A 22,082-nucleotide genomic window follows, 5' to 3' on the forward strand; every position below is an offset into this window, starting at 1 on the left:
GACCACCATGATTGTGTTCCTGTGCGTACATGCTCAGAGGGTCCAGGTCCTCGCTGTTCGCTGCAAGTATCTGCATGCTCTTCTCATACAAGCTGTGTTTGTTTGGCTGAGGCTCAACACCATTACCATCACAAATTGGACGCTCATTCGCTCCCACCCCATGCCTTCCATGATACCTACTCTCCTCTCCCCCGTTGACCATTTCCTCTTACCCCGCCTGCTGACTTTCTAGAGCCCCATATCAGTCCCTCCTCTGTTTTTCTCTTTCTTAGTTCCCCCCAACCTGACAGTCCCCCGGGGCAAGTCCCCCCTTGTGGCACGGGAGGGTGAGACGGTGGAGCTGGAGTGCCTTGTTTCAGGAAAGCCTAAGCCCATCATCCTGTGGTCACGGGCGGACAAGGAGGCACCCATGCCGGACGGCAGCATGCAGATGGAGAGTTACGATGGTGCTCTACGCATCGTCAACGTATCCCGGGAAATGACAGGCTCCTACCGTTGTCAGACCAGTCAGTATAATGGCTTCAATGTCAAGCCCCGCGAGGCTGTGGTGGAGCTGATCGTGCAGTGTGAGTAGACCCGGTGTGGGCATGTCCGTGTATGCATGAGTATGTATGCTTTTTTGTTTGTGTGTGTGTGTGTGTGTGTGTGTGTGTGTGTGTGTGTGCGTGTGTGTGCGTGTGCGCTTGCGTTGTATGTACATGCATGTTGTATTGTGTAAAAACCTCTAATCTACATATACTTAAAGCCGCATAATGTGTCGATCTCGATTTGGTCTTTCCCTCCATGTGATTAATATTTACTTAAAGTTTGAAGTATATACTTCATGATAGATCTGCAGCTTGTACCGATGTGCTATCAAGAGGAGGAGGCGTAAGTTGGTAAATTAATACAAATGATTGTTCAGATGTAACAGAATACTAATCTTGTTTGAAGTCACAGGGAATTGAAAATATTGTGCTTGAGCCATCTTTCCAGTCTCCGTCATTATTACTGTGTGGTATTTACAGTATGTGCAGAAAGCTCAATGGTGGAGTAATGAAATATCTGGAAACCAGCTCAGGGCCTGTAATTGTACGTTCTTTTGTAAGAATTGCAGGAATGCTGATCTGAGACTAATCAGGTTATTATCAAGTGCTTATTGTCGTGACATGAGCACTGACACAAAAATCATTTTTTATTGCTTTAGACGGAGAGGTAGCAATCCAACCTTTGTCCTAGTTGTCTGTGTGTGTGTGTGTGTGTGTTTGTGTGTGTGTGTGTGTGTGTGTGTGTGTGTGTGTGTGTGTGTGTGTGTGTGTGTGTGTGCTAAAACTCCATTTACGAATATCTTGGATTTGATACACGCGTTCAAATATCTTCAAACATTTTCAAAATAATTGCCAACTTTTTCACATTTTAATGGCATCAAAATCAAAATTTAAAAGCTTCATTAAAATAGGTCCATAGTTTCATCACCACAGCCCTAGCGAATTTGGCAAATTAGATTAAACGTTCAAACACCAGACAATGAAATATCAGTAATTTCCATGGAAATGTAGCATAAATTGGCCCGACTGAACTAATTAGTTGATCACTGACATTTTCTAAGTGTTATTTGGTAAGAAAATAAGCTATTCAACATGATCCGTTTCTAGGGCTGAACGTTTCTTGTTAATGTTATATATGATGTTTCCCACTGTGGGGAACTCATCACCGAAATGGGGAGACAGATAATTCTTGATCATCTGGGTGAGGTGAGGGTACTTATGCTACTGTGAATTTTCCACTACAATAAAGGACTGTGATTGGTGGGATTTCATTTCAAGTGTCAACCTCTTGCTGTAGCTCATTCTCCCATTTTCTATCTTCGTTGTTCTCTCTGTCTGCCTCACCAAATAGTTTCCCCACTGCCCTCAGCTCCACAGAAGAATGACAATATTTTTATTTTTTACTTTTTACGTTTTGAATGTTCTGTTCACATTCAAATATTATACTAAATGTTCGTGTTTGAACTAAGTTTGAAATTCAATATAAATGTGACAGCCCAGAAAGTAGAATCGGTTCAACTGGACTCAAAGTTTATTGGGAGAAACGTTTCATCATTCATCTAATTGACTTCGTCAGTCTCAGCTGACTGCAGGTATTCCTTACCTTACAAATAGCAGTTGTATAACAACTGAAACTGACGATCAGTTTTATTATGTAAATGCCTTGACCCTTAAATAGAGGTACTATGGCCACATATACTATTCACAGAGGACTGGGGGAATGTTGCAACCACAGAATTGTAAGGTGGCGAAAGATGTACTCTTAGCCCCCCTTGGTTCAGGAATGGTCGTTCCCTCTTCGCATAGATGGCCTCTTTGACTCCCTGTTCAAACCAGCGTCCCTCCCTATCAAGGATGTGCACATCCTCATCCTTGAAAGAGTGGCCACTGGCCTTTAGATGGGTGTAGACTGCGGAGTCCTGGCCTGACGTGTTGGCTCTTCTGTGTTGTGCCATCCTCTTCGCCATCTGTTTAGTTTCCCCGATGTAAAAGTCATGGCAATCCTCCCAGCATTTAACAGCATACACTATATTGTTCTGTTTGTGCTGGGGGACCCGATCGTTTTGGGGTTTGAAGGCAATTGAGACATGGTATTTAGAAAATACGCATCTCAACTGTTCTGACACTCCTGCCACATACAGAATCACCACTGGTTTTTGCTCAGTCAGCAGTTGTCCTTCTCCACTCCTTGATCAGCTGGTGCGCTTTTTAAGTGTCTTCCCGGCTTTGACAAATGTCCAGTTAGGATAACCAGACTTAACCAGGGCCTGTTTAATGTGGGATTTCTCCCCTTCCCCGGCCACTGTGTTGGTGGGGACGTTGTCAGCTCGGTGGTACAGCGTCCTGATGACTCCTAGTTTGTGCTACAATTGATGATGAGAGTCAAACCCTAAGTACTGATCAGTATGTAACCTGCCATTTTTCACATCGTCCCTGGTGAGCTTGATGTGGTTGTGTGGTTGTCCACAGGGAAATGTGGTACATCCTGATGTCTAATTTTAACCCCCCCAGGTGCCGGCAACTTACCTGAACCAACAGCTAGGTGTTGTCCCTGGAAAGGACATCAGAGCCCTCTTTGCCACTTCTTCCATATACAAGTTGGCAGCTATAGGTGAAACTGGGGAACCCATAGCGCACCTACACTACCGTTCAAAAGTTTGGGATCACCCAAACAATTTCGTGCTTTCCATGAAAAGTCACACTTATTCACCACCATATGTTGTGAAATGAATAGAAAATAGAGTCAAGACATTGACAAGGTTAGAAATAATGATTTGTATTTGAAATAAGATTTTTTTTACATCAAACTTTGCTTTCGTCAAAGAATCCTCCATTTGCAGCAATTACAGCATTGCAGACCTTTGGCATTCTAGCTGTTAATTTGTTGAGGTAATCTGGAGAAATTGCACCCCACGCTTCCAGAAGCAGCTCCCACAAGTTGGATTGGTTGGATGGGCACTTCTTTGAGCAGATTGAGTTTCTGGAGCATCACATTTGTGGGGTCAATTAAACGCTCAAAATGGCCAGAAAAAGAGAACTTTCATCTGAAACTCGACAGTCTATTCTTGTTCTTAGAAATGAAGGCTATTCCATGCGAGAAATTGCTAAGAAATTGAAGATTTCCTACACCGGTGTGTACTACTCCCTTCAGAGGACAGCACAAACAGGCTCTAACAGGTACTATTTAATGAAGATGCCAGTTGGGGACCTGTGAGGCGTCTGTTTCTCAAACTAGAGACTCTAATGTACTTATCTTCTTGCTCAGTTGTGCAACGCGGCCTCCCACTTCTTTTTCTACTCTGGTTAGAGCCTGTTTGTGCTGTCCTCTGAAGGGAGTAGTACACACCGGTGTAGGAAATCTTCAATTTCTTAGCAATTTCTCGCATGGAATAGCCTTCATTTCTAAGAACAAGAATAGACTGTCGAGTTTCAGATGAAAGTTCTCTTTTTCTGGCCATTTTGAGCGTTTAATTGACCCCACAAATGTGATGCTCCAGAAACTCAATCTGCTCAAAGAAGTGCCCATCCAACCAATCCAACTTGTGGGAGCTGCTTCTGGAAGCGTGGGGTGCAATTTCTCCAGATTACCTCAACAAATTAACAGCTAGAATGCCAAAGGTCTGCAATGCTGTAATTGCTGCAAATGGAGGATTCTTTGACGAAAGCAAAGTTTGATGTAAAAAAAATCTTATTTCAAATACAAATCATTATTTCTAACCTTGTCAATGTCTTGACTCTATTTTCTATTCATTTCACAACATATGGTGGTGAATAAGTGTGACTTTTCATGGAAAACACAAAATTGTTTGGGTGATCCCAAACTTTTGAACGGTAGTGTATGTGTTCATAACTACATAAAAGGGGCAGCCTATATTACTGCCCCTTTTATGCGAAGTACATGGACTGAAGACACAGCTTAAGGAGCAGACACACTTGGTCAGTGTTAAGGGTGGGTCCTATTGCTAAGGGTGGGGTCCTCCTTTAATTTCATATGGACTACCTCCACTGCTTCATCAACAGGACCGCACGTGAAGTGGCAAGTAACGTCATAAGAGACTATCGTTTCTTCCGCCTCTATGATGACATCCCTCACCTTATCCAGAAATTCCATAGTGTTCTGAATGCATTCAGTACCGCCTACGGCAGTACCGCCTATGGATTAAGAATGGATACCAGAAATTTAAAGATGTTATACGTAGGTCACTGAGTTAATCATACTAACAATAGGCCGTAATGGCACATCCTGTTTATGTATCTTAGGTAAACCATACAGACTAGGTGTATCTTCCCCTGGGTATAATCTCTTGGTACAAAAGTCTATCAGTAGCATTGTCCTGTTCTAACAGATTCGGGCAATCTATCACAAATCTATCACTAAAATCTATTTCTTTTAACCACTACCTGGATCTCATTTCAGGGGCTCATATGTATTTTTGTCACTAAGTAACATCATAACCTTCTCATGACAGTCTGTCTGGTTTAATAAAACAGTGCATCTACCTTTATCCAGCGGAAAGATGATGATATTGTCTTTACTGAGAGTTTTGAGTGCATTCCTCTCATTTCTGGTGATGTTGGACAGTGGCGGCTTCACATTGCTGAGGTAGGCTGAAACTTTGGTCCGCAGTTGAACTGCTTCCAGGTCTGTGATGTTGTTCTTACGGATTGCTGATTCCGTGGCTGTAATCAGTTCCACTGGCAGGACTTGCCTTGGCGTGACAGCAAAATTCAGCCCCTTTGCAAGGATGTCTTTCTCCACCTGGGTAAGATGTCTGTGAGACAGATTCTTCACCCACTTGTCCATATCACCGGCGTGTGCCTGGTGTCCGTCTCTCTGCCTGCCATTGAGAGCACCAGGCATTGTCTGCCAATTCTTCAGCGTGCAGCAAATAGGTTGAAATTTTTTTCTGCCTGGTTTTCGACTTTCTATGTTGTGCTAGACGAGCCTTCTCCATGCACTCAATCACCTGTTGGAAAGTGGTCTCATCTAGACATGACATAAGTCTCTGTCCGATCTGCTCCTCTTTGTCTTTCAAAATGTCCATAGCAAAATTTGTTTTGTCTCACCCGTTCATTCAACAGCTGACTCTGTGCCTTATGGAGGATAATAATAATAATAATAATGAACTTTTTAGCTGTTTAGCACTTGGGCGGCATGGTGGCACAGTGGTTAGCGTGGTCACCTCACAGCAAAAGGTCCAGGGTTCGAGCCTCAGGGTAGTCCATCCTTGGGGGTCATCATGGGCCGTCCTCTGTGTGGAGTTTGCATGTTCTCCCCGTGTCTGTGTGGGTTTCCTCCGGGTGCTCCAGTTTCCTCCCACAGTCCAAAAACATGTAGGTCAGGTGAATCGCCCGCACTAAAATTGTCCCAAGGAGTGAATGTGTGTGTGTGTGTGTGTGTGTGTGTGTGTGTGTGTGTGTGTGTGGGCCCTGTGATGATCTGGCGGCCTGTCCAGGGTCTCCCCCCGCCTGCAACCCAATGACTGCTGGGATAGGCTCCAGCATCCCCGTGACCCTGAGAGCAGGATAAGTGGTTTGGATAATGGATGGATGGATGTTTGGCACTTTTTGAAACAGGGTTACAAAGTGCCTCACAGGACAGTGTAAACGTTTAAAAATGACATCCGAAAAATAATTGTAAGAGCATAAAATAAAAGCACTAATAAATAACACCATAAAATAAGAGTGAAAGGAAGAGAGCAATTTGTTAATTGAAACAATTATAAAAATATGTACGAGTAAAAATAAAAACAGTATAAATAAATAAAAACAAATATCAAACATTTGTAAAAGCTTTCATAAAAAGAAACGTTTTGAGACAAGATTTAAAAGCAGCTAGAGACTTGGTTTGTCTTAGTTCAATAGGAAGAGCGTTCCAGTGTGGGGGCTCTAACAGCAAAAGCCCGATCACTCTTTGTAACAAACCAAGACCTGGGAATAACCAGCAGGACTCCAACTGCAGATCTTAATGGTCGAGAGGGCGTATGCCACGTCAATAAATTAGAAATGTATGTAGGAGCAAGACTGTTTAAGGCCTGAAAAGTGAGCAATAAAATTTTAAAATCAATGGAAATATAAAAGGGAGCGGGTGTAGGGAGGCAAGGACAGGAGTGATATGGTCATGCCTCTTTGCCCCGGTAATGAGCCGAGCAGCGGTGTTTTGTACCAACTGGAGACGATGGACGGAGTCCTTACCGATACTCGAGTAAAGTGCGTTGCAATAATCAAGCCGAGAATAGGACTTTCTGTAGATCAGCAATTGATAAAAAATTACCTAATTTTTTGGGCTGGACCCAAATGTTGAGCTCTTCACATAGTTGTTCATTGGGTAGGTATTGTGTTTTCAATTTTGGGATTCAGATATTCTTTTTTTTCACGCTAAATGTAAGCTATCATTAAAGGTGAACTGCAAAAATATATTTTGTGTGCACATTCTTATACAATATTTATACTTTTTAATTGCGCTATTAAAATGTAGAAATATATACAGTCTCAGCTTGGGCGCGTGACATCCTTCTCACTCACAGCAGTGACATCACGCTACAGTTCACGTTGGTCATTAAAGGGAAGCCAAAATGCCAGAAGAGCTCAGCTGTGCTGCTGTTATTATAAATGCGCTACCTTGTTCTATGTATTACAGTTCATTAATTTATTTTTCGTTCCTTAATGTGTCAGTATTTGGTATAAATAATAATTGTATTTCTGAGCATTATTATAACAGAAATATGGGTGTTTTGTATCTCTGATTGACTCTTGTTATGTGCAGGTTGTAAAACGTTATAGACTTAGGCTATAGCTCACTGAAATCTGGATCTGGAGTTGGTCCCCTCGTGCTGCACTGCGGCTGCCCACTGTTCCTAGTGTATAGGAAGGGTTAAATGCAGAGGACAAAACTTGCAAGTACTGAGAAATGACAATAAAGGAGTTACAAATAAATATAAATCTTCTAAATGTAAATCTCAAATCTTAAATTTCTTGGAGCTAGTATGCGGCTTCTGCACTTCCATTTCACAGTGCTTTGTCGGGCATTGTCTGGGATTCTGAGCCTATTATTATGAGCATTTATGTAGGTCTGTAATTTCTCCATGTTAAGAAAAAATCTCACAAGCTTTCCTTATATCACAGGAACTGCATAGATAGGACCTCGTTCAACCAAATCTCTCGGGATTACAAACATGCATCAAATACAGAAAACCTTTTGGAAAAGGTTTTTTATTAACAAATGATAGCACAAACAACAACAGAATCCTTAACAATTAATCCTTTTGGTTAAATCCAAAGACACGTGTTGCACTGCTATGCCGTCCATCTCAGCCGAGAATATCTGGTTGAGTCCCTCCTGAGTCATGCCACCCCACCCCCACCCCCCACCCAGCTGAAGTGCTGAATATTTGCTGAAAAAAAAACAATTTGGGGATTGGTCTGTAGTTACTTAAGGACAGGGGATCCAAATTAGATTTCTTTAGCAATGGGTGGACAACGGCATGCTTAAAACTATCTGGAAAAGAACCAGAGGCCAGAGAATTATTAAGAATTTGCAGAATAACAGATAACAGTGGAAAATACCTCCTTTAGCAGCTTAGTGGGTATGATTGATTGATTGATTGATTGATTGATTGATTGATTGATTGATTGATGTTTAAGATGCAGGAGCAGGAGTTCATATTGAAGTCTGTCTAACACTGAAGTTGTAATCGGTTGAAACTGGGTAAAAGAAATAGCGTTAACATGGAGAATGGAAATAATGTAAGGGTCAGGCTGGATTTGGGACCTGATATTCTCCACCTTCTTTACAAAAATGAGTGAGAAATTTTTCGGCCAGCTCAGCATCAGGTTCGAAAAGAAGCGGAGGGACCACTGATAACAGAATCAATTATCCTAAACAGAACTTCAGGGTTGTGGTTATTTCTAGATATCAATTCAATCAATCAAGTTGCTTTTTTTTAGTGCTTTTCTAGCTGCAGCAGCCACTCAAAGCACTATATTTTAATTCAGAGAAGTAAACTGATCTCACATCCTTAACTGCCTTCTGGTAAATTAACATTTGGCTTTTAAGGCTGTTATGTGCTAATTCAGACTTCTTGACATTCCATTGTCGTTCAGATTTTCTACAGTCTTCTGAGGGATTGAGTGTGATTGTTCAGCGGGGGAAGGTTATTTGATTTTTGTTTCCTAGTTTTAAATGGTGCAATTTGGTCAAGGATGGATAGGCACTGATCACTGAATGAATTTAACAGTGCACCTGGATCTTGCTAACTCAGTGCCCCTTGACAAATGATTTCATTTGCAGGCTGTTGGGTTTAATCCCGCTCTGTCTGCACCTGAGGCTGAATCTCAGGTGGTTCCTGTAGTCCGCCATCTTACGTGCTGTTTGCTCTTACTCACATAACAAGTTTAAGGCAATCCTTGCCAAAATAAGTCAAAATGAGAGATACCTCATTTGGAGTTACCTACAGTCAGATGAGACTGATGAAGTCACTTAGATGAGTGATGAAACATTTTTCCCACTAAACTGTGTGTCCGGATGAACTGATTCAACTTCCTGGGATTTCCTTACCTGGATTATTGAGCATGCATCAAGATAAATGTGACAGCACTAGCGTACATGTGTATGTATGTGTATGTACATAAGTGTCTCTCTGTCTGTCTTTTTGTTTATCTTATAGGGGCTGAGGACTGTGTCATATCCCCAGGCCCTAGGACCCCCCCCCCCACCAGTGTCACATTTAAAAACCCTACTTCCTCCTTAAGATATGACATTCAAAGATAGCTTAACGGCTAATTAGCAGGCAGCTAATTTATTCCCGCTAGTATTCATTTTTTATTCATTTATGTAGATTTGAATGGAATATTTAAAATGAACGACAAAAACTCAAAGCATTGTCACTCATTCAAGAGCTGGGGATGTTACTCAGTGGGGAAAAAAGAAATGCAAGATGGAAAGGAGGGAAATTAAAGCAATCCATGTATGGTGCTGGATGAATGCCTACTATTCTCTGGCAAGCGATTATAGGAAATGGGAAACTTACTCTTTTTGCCATAAATTTAGATTGAGCAATTGTTAGCGGTGCTTCAAAGTTTTCCCGGCTAAAATCCCATTGTTTTTTTTTTGTTTTTTTTTTCCACATGGCCTACTTAGTAAGTTAAGCCATATATTCTTCGATCTAAAATGGTATTCATTGCCTCATTCAGGGTAACCCCTGCAGTAAGTCACCACTTTCTAGAGTAATAATATACTGTGTAATGTGCTGCGATTAACTGTCCAACATTCTTTACAATGCCTGCCATTTTTAAGTGTCTCCCTCATTGTGAATTCATTTCAAGAGGGCTTATCTTATGCCAAACATGCATACCGGTAAGACTACTGAAAAATATCCAACAGATTTTAATGGAACAGTAGCGTACACAATAAAAAATAACTTATTTCAGCAACCCAACTACAATCTTGAAAATGAATTTGACAGTCTTCTTTCCAAAGTTTTGATTTACGAGAAACTAGATTGACCCTTGGTCCTGCCAAAAAACAAAAACAAAAAAAAGACAATTTCCCTCTCAGGAGTGTACTCCCTGTTTTTGCCAAAACACAGTAAGACAATTTTCCTCTTAGTTCCTCAGTGGCATGTTGTACTCTTTGCTATTGACATCACGTCGTAGCAGAGCAGTTAATGACTGCACTGTGTTAGCAGAATTAATGAATTTTGATATGCTTTGAAGATGTTGTTGAATTTTGGCTGAGCTGATTGTGATAATGCAGTGGTGACAGCCGGTTTCAAAGGTTAGCGACTTTGCCACGCACTGATGCTGACACCCAAGAATAAACAAAAGATTTCGCCTCAAAGATGCCCTACATTAATAAGTGATAATCTGTGTTCCCTGGACCTAATACGAGGAGGGTGCGGTGGGATAGAAACAGATGGTTGGATGCAGATTTAAAAGTGCAATGTGGTGTTAATGGCCACTTTTCCATGATAGAGGCAAAGACAATGATCATCTCAAACACAAAAACAAACTGGCCAATTGCCTTTTTAAAAAAAAAGATCAACTAACAAATTACTTTGGCTGAAAAGAAAGCCAAAAAAACCCACTTTGGTTGTAAAGGTGATTCAAGTAGCATGCATTAAATGGAAGTCCTGTTTGGTATAGAAACCAGGCTAATGGGGTCTCCTCAGCACAGATATTACTAAGCACAATGCAGAAATTATTGTGTTTATCGCTCATGCTTTATTCACATGCTGACAACCCCTGATTTCAGCATTATATGAACAGCAGTGATTATGTGGAAATGTCTATCATGCACACTACAGTTTAGCCAATAAGAGCTTGGCTTTTAACAGCCACATACTCCTTCAGCACCCCTCTCGCTGGTTTAGATGAGGAGGAGAATAGATGGTGTTCCTTTTCCCTCTGTTCCTGCCCAACAGAGGGCAATTTACTCCCACAAGCAGCAATAGGTCACCCTGATCCAGCACAGATCCAGCCTGCGGAAAGCAGCAGGGCCACTCTCACTCTGTGTGTCATTTGTCTCGGGGCAGCACAATTAGAGCTAGAAAAAAAAAGGCAAACAAGATAACAAGCGAGTACTAACTCAAAGCCTGTCCAGAGGCATTTTAGTGAAACTCCACAATCAATGGAGTTAATAAAAACATCATTTTGCCTTGCCTGCATTTGCATACGACATACAGTACCGCTGAATTCATCAGAGGTCAAATAGAGATAAAAGAAAGAAAAGCTGTAACAGGGGTTCCTTAAAGAACTGAGGATTCTGTGTTTTGCTCTTCTGTGAAGATGAATAAAAATGTCCCCCAGCACTATTGTTAAATAGCAATCATCCATACACAATGAAATTTAATAATTCCACAGTACTGTATATAGGCCATAAAAAGGTTTGGTAAATTCAAGGAAAATGCTTTGAACTACTTCCAAAGCAATTTGTAAGGATAATAATGTTAGTTGTAAAACACAAGTATTCACCGACTGATAAATTGTTTTTATTCAGCATTGAATTAATGTTTGTCTTTTGTATGAAATGACAAAAAGCAAAAATGGCTGTATCAAGTCTCTGAGTCCGTGCTGAATGCAAAAAAAAAAAAATCGAAACTGGTTTTTAACATGGAAAAATACATTTTTATTGCTTACAGTTAAATGCAAGACTAAATAGCAAACCACAGAAACTATTCTTTAGTCCAGTGGTGCCCAACCCTGCTCCTGGAGAGCTACCATCCCGCCGTTTTTCACTCCAACCCCAATTTAACACACCTGATTCTACTACTTACCTACTGACCAAGACCTTGATTAACTGAATCAGATGTGTTAAATCAGGGTTGGAGTGAAAACCGGCAGGAGGGTAGCTCTCTAGGAGCAGGGTTTGGCACCACTGCTTAGTCTAACATCCTCATGGACAGCCAAAGAATTGAAACCAGAGAGAAATTCAAGTTTTTATTCTTAACTTTGTGCTTCTTCTTGAGGTCACACAGAGCCAAGACCAGAATTCTCTCCCCTGACCTGCAGACGAGAAAGTTTATTTCCCATCATGTTCGCTGCTATTGCAGCACTCGCTTGTAGCCATGACAACAGATATGGGTCACTTGCAAGGACTGTCTGTTGTTAGTGACAGTCAGCTGGACATGACGTGCCTGAAAAGTCAAGGAGAGGGAGAACTTGAATACAGGCCATCAACCAAGGGACACATACCACCATACCTATTCTTTACATCAATATAGTTTTTCCTTGACATGTTGCATCATAGGGCAACAGAACGTATATCAAATACACACACACACATACACAGAGATCACGAAGTGAAGCACATTGATTCAAGCCTGATCTTTGTCTTTCCCTTTCATCATGATTATCTCCATCAGGCGGTGGTAGCCTGGAGGGGATTATGTTTTTGGTCACGTGTGCGTGCGTGTGTTTGTGTATGGGTTTGAGTGTGTATGTGGGTGTGTCTGTCTGCGGTTAATCTCACAAACTACTGGACGTATCAGCCTAAAATTGCTTGTGGACAATTATTAATGTATGATGAAGAACTTCTCATTGTTGCTGTGATTAAAAACCTTTGAAAAATGTATGTTTTTGCTATCGCCGCTCCCTCTCGTTATTCACTCTAGCTGGCTCGACCGACGCTGCTTTCCATCGCTGCCCGCTCTGAGTCAACCATGCACATGTGCGACTCACATCTAGAGTTGAGTCAGATCAAGCAGCAACAGTGTCAAAATTAAAACATTATGGGCATCCGGGTAGCGTAGCGGTCAATTCCGTTGCCTACCAACATGGGGATCGCCGGTTCGAATCCCCGTGTTACCTCCGGTTTGGTCGGGCGTCTCTGCAAACACAATTGACCGCGTCTGCTGGTGGGAAGCTGGATGTGGGTATGTGTCCTGGTCGCCTCACTAGTGCCTCCTCCGGTTGGTTGGGTTGCCTGTAGAAGTGGGGGGAATACGTGATCCTCCTACGCACTACACCCCCCTGGCGAAACTCCTCACCGTCAGGTGAAAAGAAGTGGCTGGCGACTCCGCATGTATCGGAGTCTGCAGCCCTCTCCGGATCGGCAGAGGGGGTGGAGCAGCGACCGGGATGGCTCGGAAGAGTGGGGTAATTGGCCACGTACAATTGGAGAGAAAAGGGGAAAAAATAAAACAAAATCAAAACATTATGTATTCGGTTATGAGTCTTGAAAGTAAACGAGAAGTCAATCGTATTTTGCAAGCAAATCATTCACTGCTGATCTCGGCACAAAAGATCTGCAGGAACACCAGAGGAACCAAAAATAACCTGACTTATACGCCTCGCCACCATGCGGAAGTGCCATAGTCTCCAATGTGAAAACTCCGCTATAAAAATACCAATTTCAAGAGTAGGGTTAATCACAGTCACAGCTGGAAATCATCTCAGTAGTGACAATAAGACATTTCCTGTGGCTGAGCTACGTTTTCTTACCATTGTTTAATTGATGAAAGTCAGTCAACAGAGCAGCCATTCGCCGTGATTCGTTTTTTATCATGAAAACCGCGATGCTTAAACACATTTGAAGCCTTTTGATAAGGGCTTTGAAATTATGATAGCCTGATCTCTGTCATTTCATATCAGACATGGTCACATTCATGCGAGGCTGCGCATCCACAGACTGACAGGCAAAACGTTTTTATTAGGTAGATTTTTTTAGCTTGAGTGCTGCATAATAAAAACTTTTTTCCCCATATTTCCTGTTCCTGTGCAAAAGTCCTTTATAATAGCAGGAAAAATATTGTTTTTTTCTGTCCGTGTGTGCATGTATTTCCCTCTTCCCGGTAGACGAAAAACAGGTTTGTCACCAAGTCTGAGCAACAGAGAACGGAAGATTCGTACGCCTGGCTGAGATCTGCCCTCTATTGAGTGCACTCCTCTAGTGTATTTTGGGATCGCAATTAATTTTTATAACAGGTTGTTTTAACAAAGAACTTCTCTTGCAGTGCCACTCTTGATCCATGCAGCACTTTCATCTGTTCCCCGTCTTCAACGCAGAATACGTAATGAAGAGTTATTAAAGCTTTGTTATTGATAAATCAATCACTCTGTCACTTTCTCTTTTCGTGGCCATTTCTGCTAGTCAGATTCTATTAACATATTAGTAGCTGGCATTAAAGTCCATGTTCATATACAATGAAAGCAAAAAAAAAGATAATATAAAATACAAGTTCTTCAGTTGTTAAACTACCTTGACCATTTTGAATGGAACCATTGAAAAATGGCCCTGAAGTTTGGTGTAGTGATCTCAGTCATCTGTACACGTGCATGTGTAAAACTGATTCTGCAGCTGCCCTTGTCAAAGCTGCTGTATTTCAGGTTGACACTAACATCGCTTTGATTCGCTAAAGGAACCCTTTATGGTGAAGGAATTGTTAAAGGAATGTACTGACTGGATTCTTGTTTCCTCCATTCTCTCCTATCTGCATCTCTCTCTCTCTCTCTCTCTCTCTCTCTCTCTCTCTCTCTCTCTCTCTCTCTCTCTCTCTGGGCTTGTCTCTCAGTGTGTAAACACAAGCCAATCCCTCTGAGATGCTTTTCTCGCCTGCATTTCCAGGTCCCAGCGTGAGCTGCCCGCCTTTGGTGGTGCGCCATGTGCAAAGCCACGTTTAGTAACTTGATCAAGGGGCTGAGGTACAGTCCTCTGAAGCAAAGAGCATTAGAGGCGTGAAAAAATGACTTTGGCGAGTCAACAGCTTTGATATGTAAAAACCTGCATCTGTTGGCTGGCAGAGGCAACACCAGAAGGAGAGGTAGAGTGAGCGGAAGGCGTCTGCCTTTAGAATAGTCACTAATAGAATTGCAAAGGCCAAATCCCCAGCTGTGAAACTCTAATGTTCTTAGTCAAACTAAACTGCCTTGGCATCATCCAGGGGCTTGAGGAGAAATGAGGGGGCGTGAAGGAGTAGAAAGGGATGCAAGGAAGAAAAGATAGAAGATCCCATAGATGTCACTCTCCGTCAAAATAGAAGCCATCACGCTCTACCTCAGACCAGGTGCACAGTATGCTTTCATCCAGGACCTCCGTCTGTTCCCCCTCACATTGTCCATGACACCTGCCTGATGCAACCAGGAGATTGTCCCCCTGTGGAAGAGCCTAGCTAACTGACGCACATCAAAGAGACATACTGGGGCAAAGAGCTGTTATCTGAGCTAAATTGATGAGGAGAATTACATGATTATAGTTTTTAATTAATTTTCCTCTCTGCATCAAGAAAGCCTGCAACGCCAGCCCCCAGGGCCCACTCTAATGTGAGTCATATTAGAGCGATTCACTTTAGCCTAACGCCAGGCTAAAACCAGCAAATTAATCTTCTATGTTACAGCAGGGTTTACGCAACACATTTGGGTCTGAATTTCTAATAACCTGTTTTCAGAAAACAATATTGAATTGATCAACCACATCAAATCTGCAGCAACAAAGGTCAACGGATGTGTAGCGTGTAAACATTAGCCATCACAAGGCATGGGCAGAATAATTTAAAGTCTGGTCAATACCCTGGGCTAAATTTATTAGTGGATCACAGGTCTTCAATTGAAGAGCACACATTGATTACACATTAATTATATATTTTAATTCATAAATTATCCCCAAAAGTTTAATAACAGTATGGTGATATGAGTGTGGCTAAAGTTTATTGCTTGACAGCAGCAGTGTTGGCACTGGGGAAGGAGGGCATGTTGACAAGGAACAGCATTATTCTACATTATTCAACACAGAGACTGATTATACATCAGATGAATCAGGGTTATAATTTCAAATTTTATAGATATATGTTTGTGTGACTATCTAATGAATGTCATTCTCCTTATCAAGACTCAACATTGAGGTGTTTTGCTATAAAGGTTATCTCCCCAATCCCAGGAGTGCCTTCGCCTCCATCCAAAGACAAGGCATACTGCATTCTCACTTGACATATGGCTGCTGAGAGTTGTTATGGAGTCAGTTTGGCGAAAATCATATGACATGCTGTCAGTGAATGGAGCATTGGGTTGGAACGGTGGAGAACAGACAATATTAAATCTAGGTCTCACCAAGGAGGTGTCTTGCAAAGTGCCCATTGAGCCATGATGGAAAAATGCCACCTGGCTGGCTGATAGAAGGCTTGAGAGGGAAGAAGAATTGGAAAGAGAAAGAAAGATGAAAGATGAGACCAAGCAAGCCAAGAACTGACCCAGAAGAGCAGTCCTCACCTTGACATCAGCTACACAAAAGGCATCGAGAGGCAGAGGCATTTGAGCATGCATACAGTCGGTGTGAAAAGGACCACCCTGTTTGTCGCTCTCTCTGTGGATGTCTGCATCTAAGTGCATGCAAGAAAAATGAAACCCATTTTGTTTGACCCTGAGGTTTATTGTAAACCAGTTTAACAGCATGCCAGACATACAAGGGAATGCATGCAATGTATACACACACACCACACGCACACACACACACACACACACACACACACACACACACACACACACACACACACACACACACACACACACACACACACACACACACACACACTTACCTACACATTCACATCTGTGCACACTTGCACAGACACACACAACCACATCAGCATAATGATATACATGCGCGCAACTCTCCATTGATTAAGTTGCATCTTTACTCTGTCCTCCTCCCTCTAGATGGCAGTATGTTTTGACCATGAGGGAAAAGGCCTCTATACCCTCCAAAGTTGTTTTCCTCGACATTACTGTCAAGGTACTCACCAGTGACTGGTGATGGATTACGTCTCAGTTAGCACCCAGGGTTTTGCCTCAACCTGTGACTTACAGCAACCCAACGCCCTCATTGCTACTCACGGCTACACTAACCACACACAGCAGGGTCTGGGGAATATCATACAGGACCTTTTTTTTTTTTCATCCCTGTCATATACGCCCAGCAGCTGTTCTACAGGAGTTGCACACGGGGCAGGAGGGAATGAGGCATGTATCCTTGATGAAAGGATGTTTCAGTTACATAAGAGACTTTTCCATTTGCAGCAGACCCCGCCTCTGTCTTCATTTGACTTTCTGTGTGCAGGGAATTGCACTTACTGCAATTTGGTCTAGTGCCACTCAAGGAGGCCACGGAGCAGGGTTGTGATTCATGGCCATAGACAAACCTACAATTTTAATGTGATAAGTAGAGATTCAGACCCTTCTTTTTCAGTCAAAGACAAGCCATTGGGCATTGCTAAAAGCCCAAGCTGGGCTCATTTGACGGAGGAACCAATTGGTGTTTCATTTAACAGAGTTGAAAGGCACTTTTCCTCCCCACCCTGTGAACAACGTCAGACTGCAGATGCTCCCTAAGGTTAAGACAGCCAGGTTTGGGTGCTAAGTTCTTCTGGCAATTTGTGCTCCCTGTTTCCTCCAGCATCCCGTGTTAGGTTATTTCTTCCCTGCTTTCTTGCTTCTTACTACTATTCAAGATGAGCATCATCTGATATAATGGTTTTATATTAATTGTAGAGGTTCAAGTTCTTTTTTTTTTCAACTGGATCATCGCAGTAGTCTCTGCACTTTGCAACAGAACATGGAACTATTTAGTACACACACAATTAACTGCAAAAACGTCAAACCCCAAGCTTTGCTTTTTGCAGTGGGAGAATTGGCCAGAAGGGAAAGCAACTAAGATGCCAATTTGCATCACTCTCCATATCCCTCGTGTGAGGAGTGCAGCCGATGTTTTTCTGCTCACCTCTCTGACCTAGAGCACCTGCTTTACTCAACACCCACCACTAGTGCTAACTCAAGGCATGAGGAGTAATAGATTAGATATAATGTAACCTGGTATGCACTGCAACATAAAACAGCATTCAAATTAACAAATCCTTTTCACCAAAGTGATTCCTTGTTGCATCACTCTAAAACAAGTCTAGATACAAAATGGCTTTAAGACTATGATATTACAGGCACATCAGTCTACATGTAATGAAAAATAGGTAATCATAGATGTATGTGGATCTAACACCAGTGTGATTGAATTACATGCCTGATATTGTGTTGAATTATTCATTTAGTTCAATGTTCTATCAGTTGAGGCAGAGCAATTAAATTATGTTCCCGAATGTAAGTAGTCATGTTACAGATTGTAATTTAATCTTTTGCAGATTACATTTTGAAAGTTACTTTAGTACACCCCGGCTACATACATATGCTAGTTTCAGGCAATTAAGAAGGTTTTGTGTCAGTAATTTTCTGCTGTTTTTCAAAATGTTTCATGACTGACTGGTGTCAAGCATCAGCACAAATATGTCAAGAGCAAACGTGATAAAGATGGCAAATTATTCATAACTGTGTGATTTCTTACACGGCATCTCACGCAAAACGCATACAAACATACTTTGCTGTACAGAAACCAAATATGCAAATAATAATAGTGCATTGAGCTCACAGACACTATATCGAATACACTAAAACTGATTGACACACAGCAGGTGCTGCACGGTTGATGGAGTGGTGGTGGGCTTGGCCTGCACTGAGGTTGGAATCAACCCTGACTACTCTAAGAGGACTGACTGAATAATTCACTAAGAGCTGGTCTGTAAGGGAAGAGACAACCCCTGTCAGATGTTTCAAATACAGTATTAATTTTCCTTTTATGAAACCTTGAGGTGCAGCTCATCATTCCTTTAACAGTTTTTCCGTGATACATGACCAGTTCTTTTCCAGAACATTTTTTCTAACTTTCAGTAAAATTGTTCTTCTTGGGCCTGTCATAATTCTCCACAGTTGTCTTTAATTTGTTTTTCTCCATTCATTGCTGATGTTCATTGGCTTCCCGGGGCTGATTATTCACATTTTACTTCAGTCTCATCCGTCCCATTCACCACCGCTCCCCCGTCTCATCCTTGTTCCTAGCATGTTTTCTGACCTCATTATTGCCCCTCCATACCTTAATAATTTGTAGGTTGTCTGTGTATGAGCCTCTGTTATCCACCCAGCTGTGTGTTCCCTTGGTTTCCAGCATGCTTTGAATCATCCTATGTGGCCCAGAGCCTTTTTCTTCGTTTTCATTGTTTCATGAACTTTGATTAAATTAATGATTTATTCCCCTCGTACCTATAACTCTCAATCCGCCATCTCTCAGATGACTCTCCCAGACTTAATTTTCCAAGGCACGGTTCTTTTACCCAGATACCCTTGTCTAAGTATCCCTCTAGGTCACAGACAACCTAGTCTGATCAAGAGGGTCTTTGTACTTGAACAGCTAAGAAACTCTTCAGTGCACAAGTATGCACTGCCTTGCTCTCGCTCCTTCTCATCCCTCTTTCTTATACTTTCTTACTACTTTCTTATTTTCTCTAATTTCCCCTCTCCCGACACCCTTGACAAAGTCCCCCCTCTCCCTTCTGGGTATCCATCGAGCTTGTTTAAGTCTCTCTGTCTCCATCTTAGACCCTCCGACGGTTGAGCCGGTGTACATGGAGATGCGTCAGGGCCTCGGGAGGCCTGTGGTTATGACCTGCAGGGTCCTACGAGCCCACCCGTCCCGCGTGCTACGCTTCGAGTGGCTCCTGTCGAACCGGCTGCTCCACGCGGGAGCCTTCGACGATCAGAGGGACGAAACGGAGTACACCATTCGCAGCCTGAACCGAGATGGCTGGGGGGAGTACACCTGCAACGTCATCAATGAGGCCGGGGCAGGCAAATGCACCTTCCATGTAACAGGTACAGAAAAAGCATACTACTCTACAAAAATGCCATGCTGCACATTAAAGTAAAAGTAAAATCCCTAAAACAAGCAAAATAATCTGCCATTGCAGGAAGATATTTCAACTTGGTAAGATTTCTTGGAACAAGATGAAATCACTTGTTTACCTAGAAGACCCGCAATCTTGAAATAAGTTAATTGCATTGATTTGAGGATGTTCTAGTATCTAGTCTAAAGCATAACTTATGTTTAATCATGCACTCACTAAACAAAACCACTGAAAGCAGTTCTCTTAAAAAAGTGTTCTCATTTCAATTAAAAATGCTCTTTTCAAGATAAAACAGCTAAGTTATATTCTTATATTCTTAAATGAGGACAAATAATTTCTCATATTTCTTTATGAGTAAATGATCCTTAAGTTATTTCTGATTTTAAGACTGTCAGATGTCAAAACCGTCTCATTTGTTACTTGATGTCGCAAACTAGCCATATATCATTTTTTTGTCTGCTGTAGATGCGTATGTTATCGGGATTAGATGTTTCTCAATGTTGTGTTTCATCCCCATGAAGTAGCCCTTTGATCACAGCAGAGTACAAATTATACAAAGAAAATCAGAGGGGGGGCAATTATTTTTCTCCAGGGCATAAAGGGAACCCATGCTTCAGTGAACTGAAGTCTTACTATCCTTAAAGTATCTCGCTTGTTTAACGTAATGTCTGCAGTCTGTAGATGATGATAAATCAAATCCATTACACCACCTCATGGGGCACGTACCACACAACAACTTTTGTAGTCGGGTCACCAACAAAGTATTCTAGAAAAACACACACACACACACACACACACACACACACACACACACACACACACACACACACACACACACACACACACACACACACACACACACACACACACACACACACACACACAATAGCAGCAGGCCATCATTTCTGCTCAAACACAGACCCACACAATGATGTACCAGAACCTTCTTTACTATCAGTAGCCAACACTTCATTAAAAGCACTAACATAGAAGTTGAGAAGGGTATGATTATTGTGCATCCCATCAGTTTCTGAAAGTACAATTTGCCTAAATATATGGTATGATGGCATATATCTGTAAGTACAGTCTTGCTACTAAGTCCTGCCTGTTCACTGTCCTCTTGAGCTCCTCCTGCCTGCTGACTGTCATTCTGACCTCCCTCTGCTTCCTTAGTACAACAAAACATAAATGTAAAACTCACCATCACCCATACTATCCTGCTCAGTATTAAGCCTGCATGACAACCACAGAAATGCAGGTTGCATTATCATCTCTAAGTCCTAATTCTTACAAATTTTAACTTGCTCTTTTTTTAGCACAGAAAAAGTGCCAGCTATCTCCTCTCTTTTTGCTCATGTTAATTCTGTGAATGAAATCTAATCTGAGGTCAATAAAGTAGTCATACATTTGCACTAATACAATTAATCAGCCTTCAGCATACATGGATTTTAATATTGTTCAGTTACCCAACCAGGTAAAACTCCTGCATTCCTGAATGAAAACAAATGGTTGCCTATTGTAAAGCTAATATCAAAAAGGTAAAGGACTAACTAAATCACCACAGGCACACAAACTACTATTAAAATGACATAATAAACTCTATATTAATGTCAAAACGTATCTCTACAACAACTAATCCTCCATTGTCTCACTGCTCATGATTGAACCTATTGTTAGCTAACATTAGATAATATATGACATTTTATATTGGTAATGAAATGTCAAGCCATAGGCACAGCTAGCTAGCTATTTAGCCAACATGGATATGAAAGGGTGTGCCATCAGCTAGCTAACTTTAGTTAGCTGTTAGCTTTGGCTAGCCTTAAATCACAGTTAACTAAACTGATTTAAGGCAAAAGATAGAAACTAGCTAATGTTAGCGTTCATCCGTAGACACTTGACACAATCTAATAAACTCTGAAGGGAAGAAAATGTAATAATCTACAGCATCTCCATTAGCTCACGTGACGCACACGAGCATAGACTAATGAGGAATGAGGATGCGAGCTACTGCAATAATGGGAGTTAGACAGGCAGACAAGACATTCAACTAACGTCAAGATTAAGAAATGGTATGGTCAATTTTAGGAGTGTCTGAAATCATATTACGAGATTCTTCCAGGCATGAATATTGGGAAAAATATTTTAATATTTACGATTAGGATGTATAAATTTTTTATCCTCCGCCCGACCTGTTGTTTTTACCTCTTTTTGGGAGGTCGAAGTCTTAAGTATTGGGTCAGACCCATCCCCTAGTAATTCAAACCATGGATCACAGTAAACTTGTGCTTTTTTTTCTCAGCACATATCTTCTCGTCTTTTAGTTCCTCTACTCCCAACCTTT

General features: G+C 41.7%; 1 protein-coding gene across 1 annotated transcript in view; it reads left to right on the plus strand.

Moving 5' to 3' along the window:
- Nucleotides 1-22,082, plus strand: part of LOC130124836 (MAM domain-containing glycosylphosphatidylinositol anchor protein 2-like) — a 199,167-nt gene that overhangs the window by 75,208 nt on the left and 101,877 nt on the right. The window contains exons 9-10 of the mRNA XM_056294184.1: nt 246-566; nt 19,434-19,706. Coding sequence (XP_056150159.1) covers nt 246-566; nt 19,434-19,706 — 594 coding nt within the window. The remainder of the gene's footprint in view (nt 1-245; nt 567-19,433; nt 19,707-22,082) is intronic.

This window comes from Lampris incognitus, chromosome 15, assembly GCF_029633865.1.
Source record: "Lampris incognitus isolate fLamInc1 chromosome 15, fLamInc1.hap2, whole genome shotgun sequence".
Taxonomy (NCBI): Eukaryota; Metazoa; Chordata; class Actinopteri; order Lampriformes; family Lampridae; genus Lampris; species Lampris incognitus.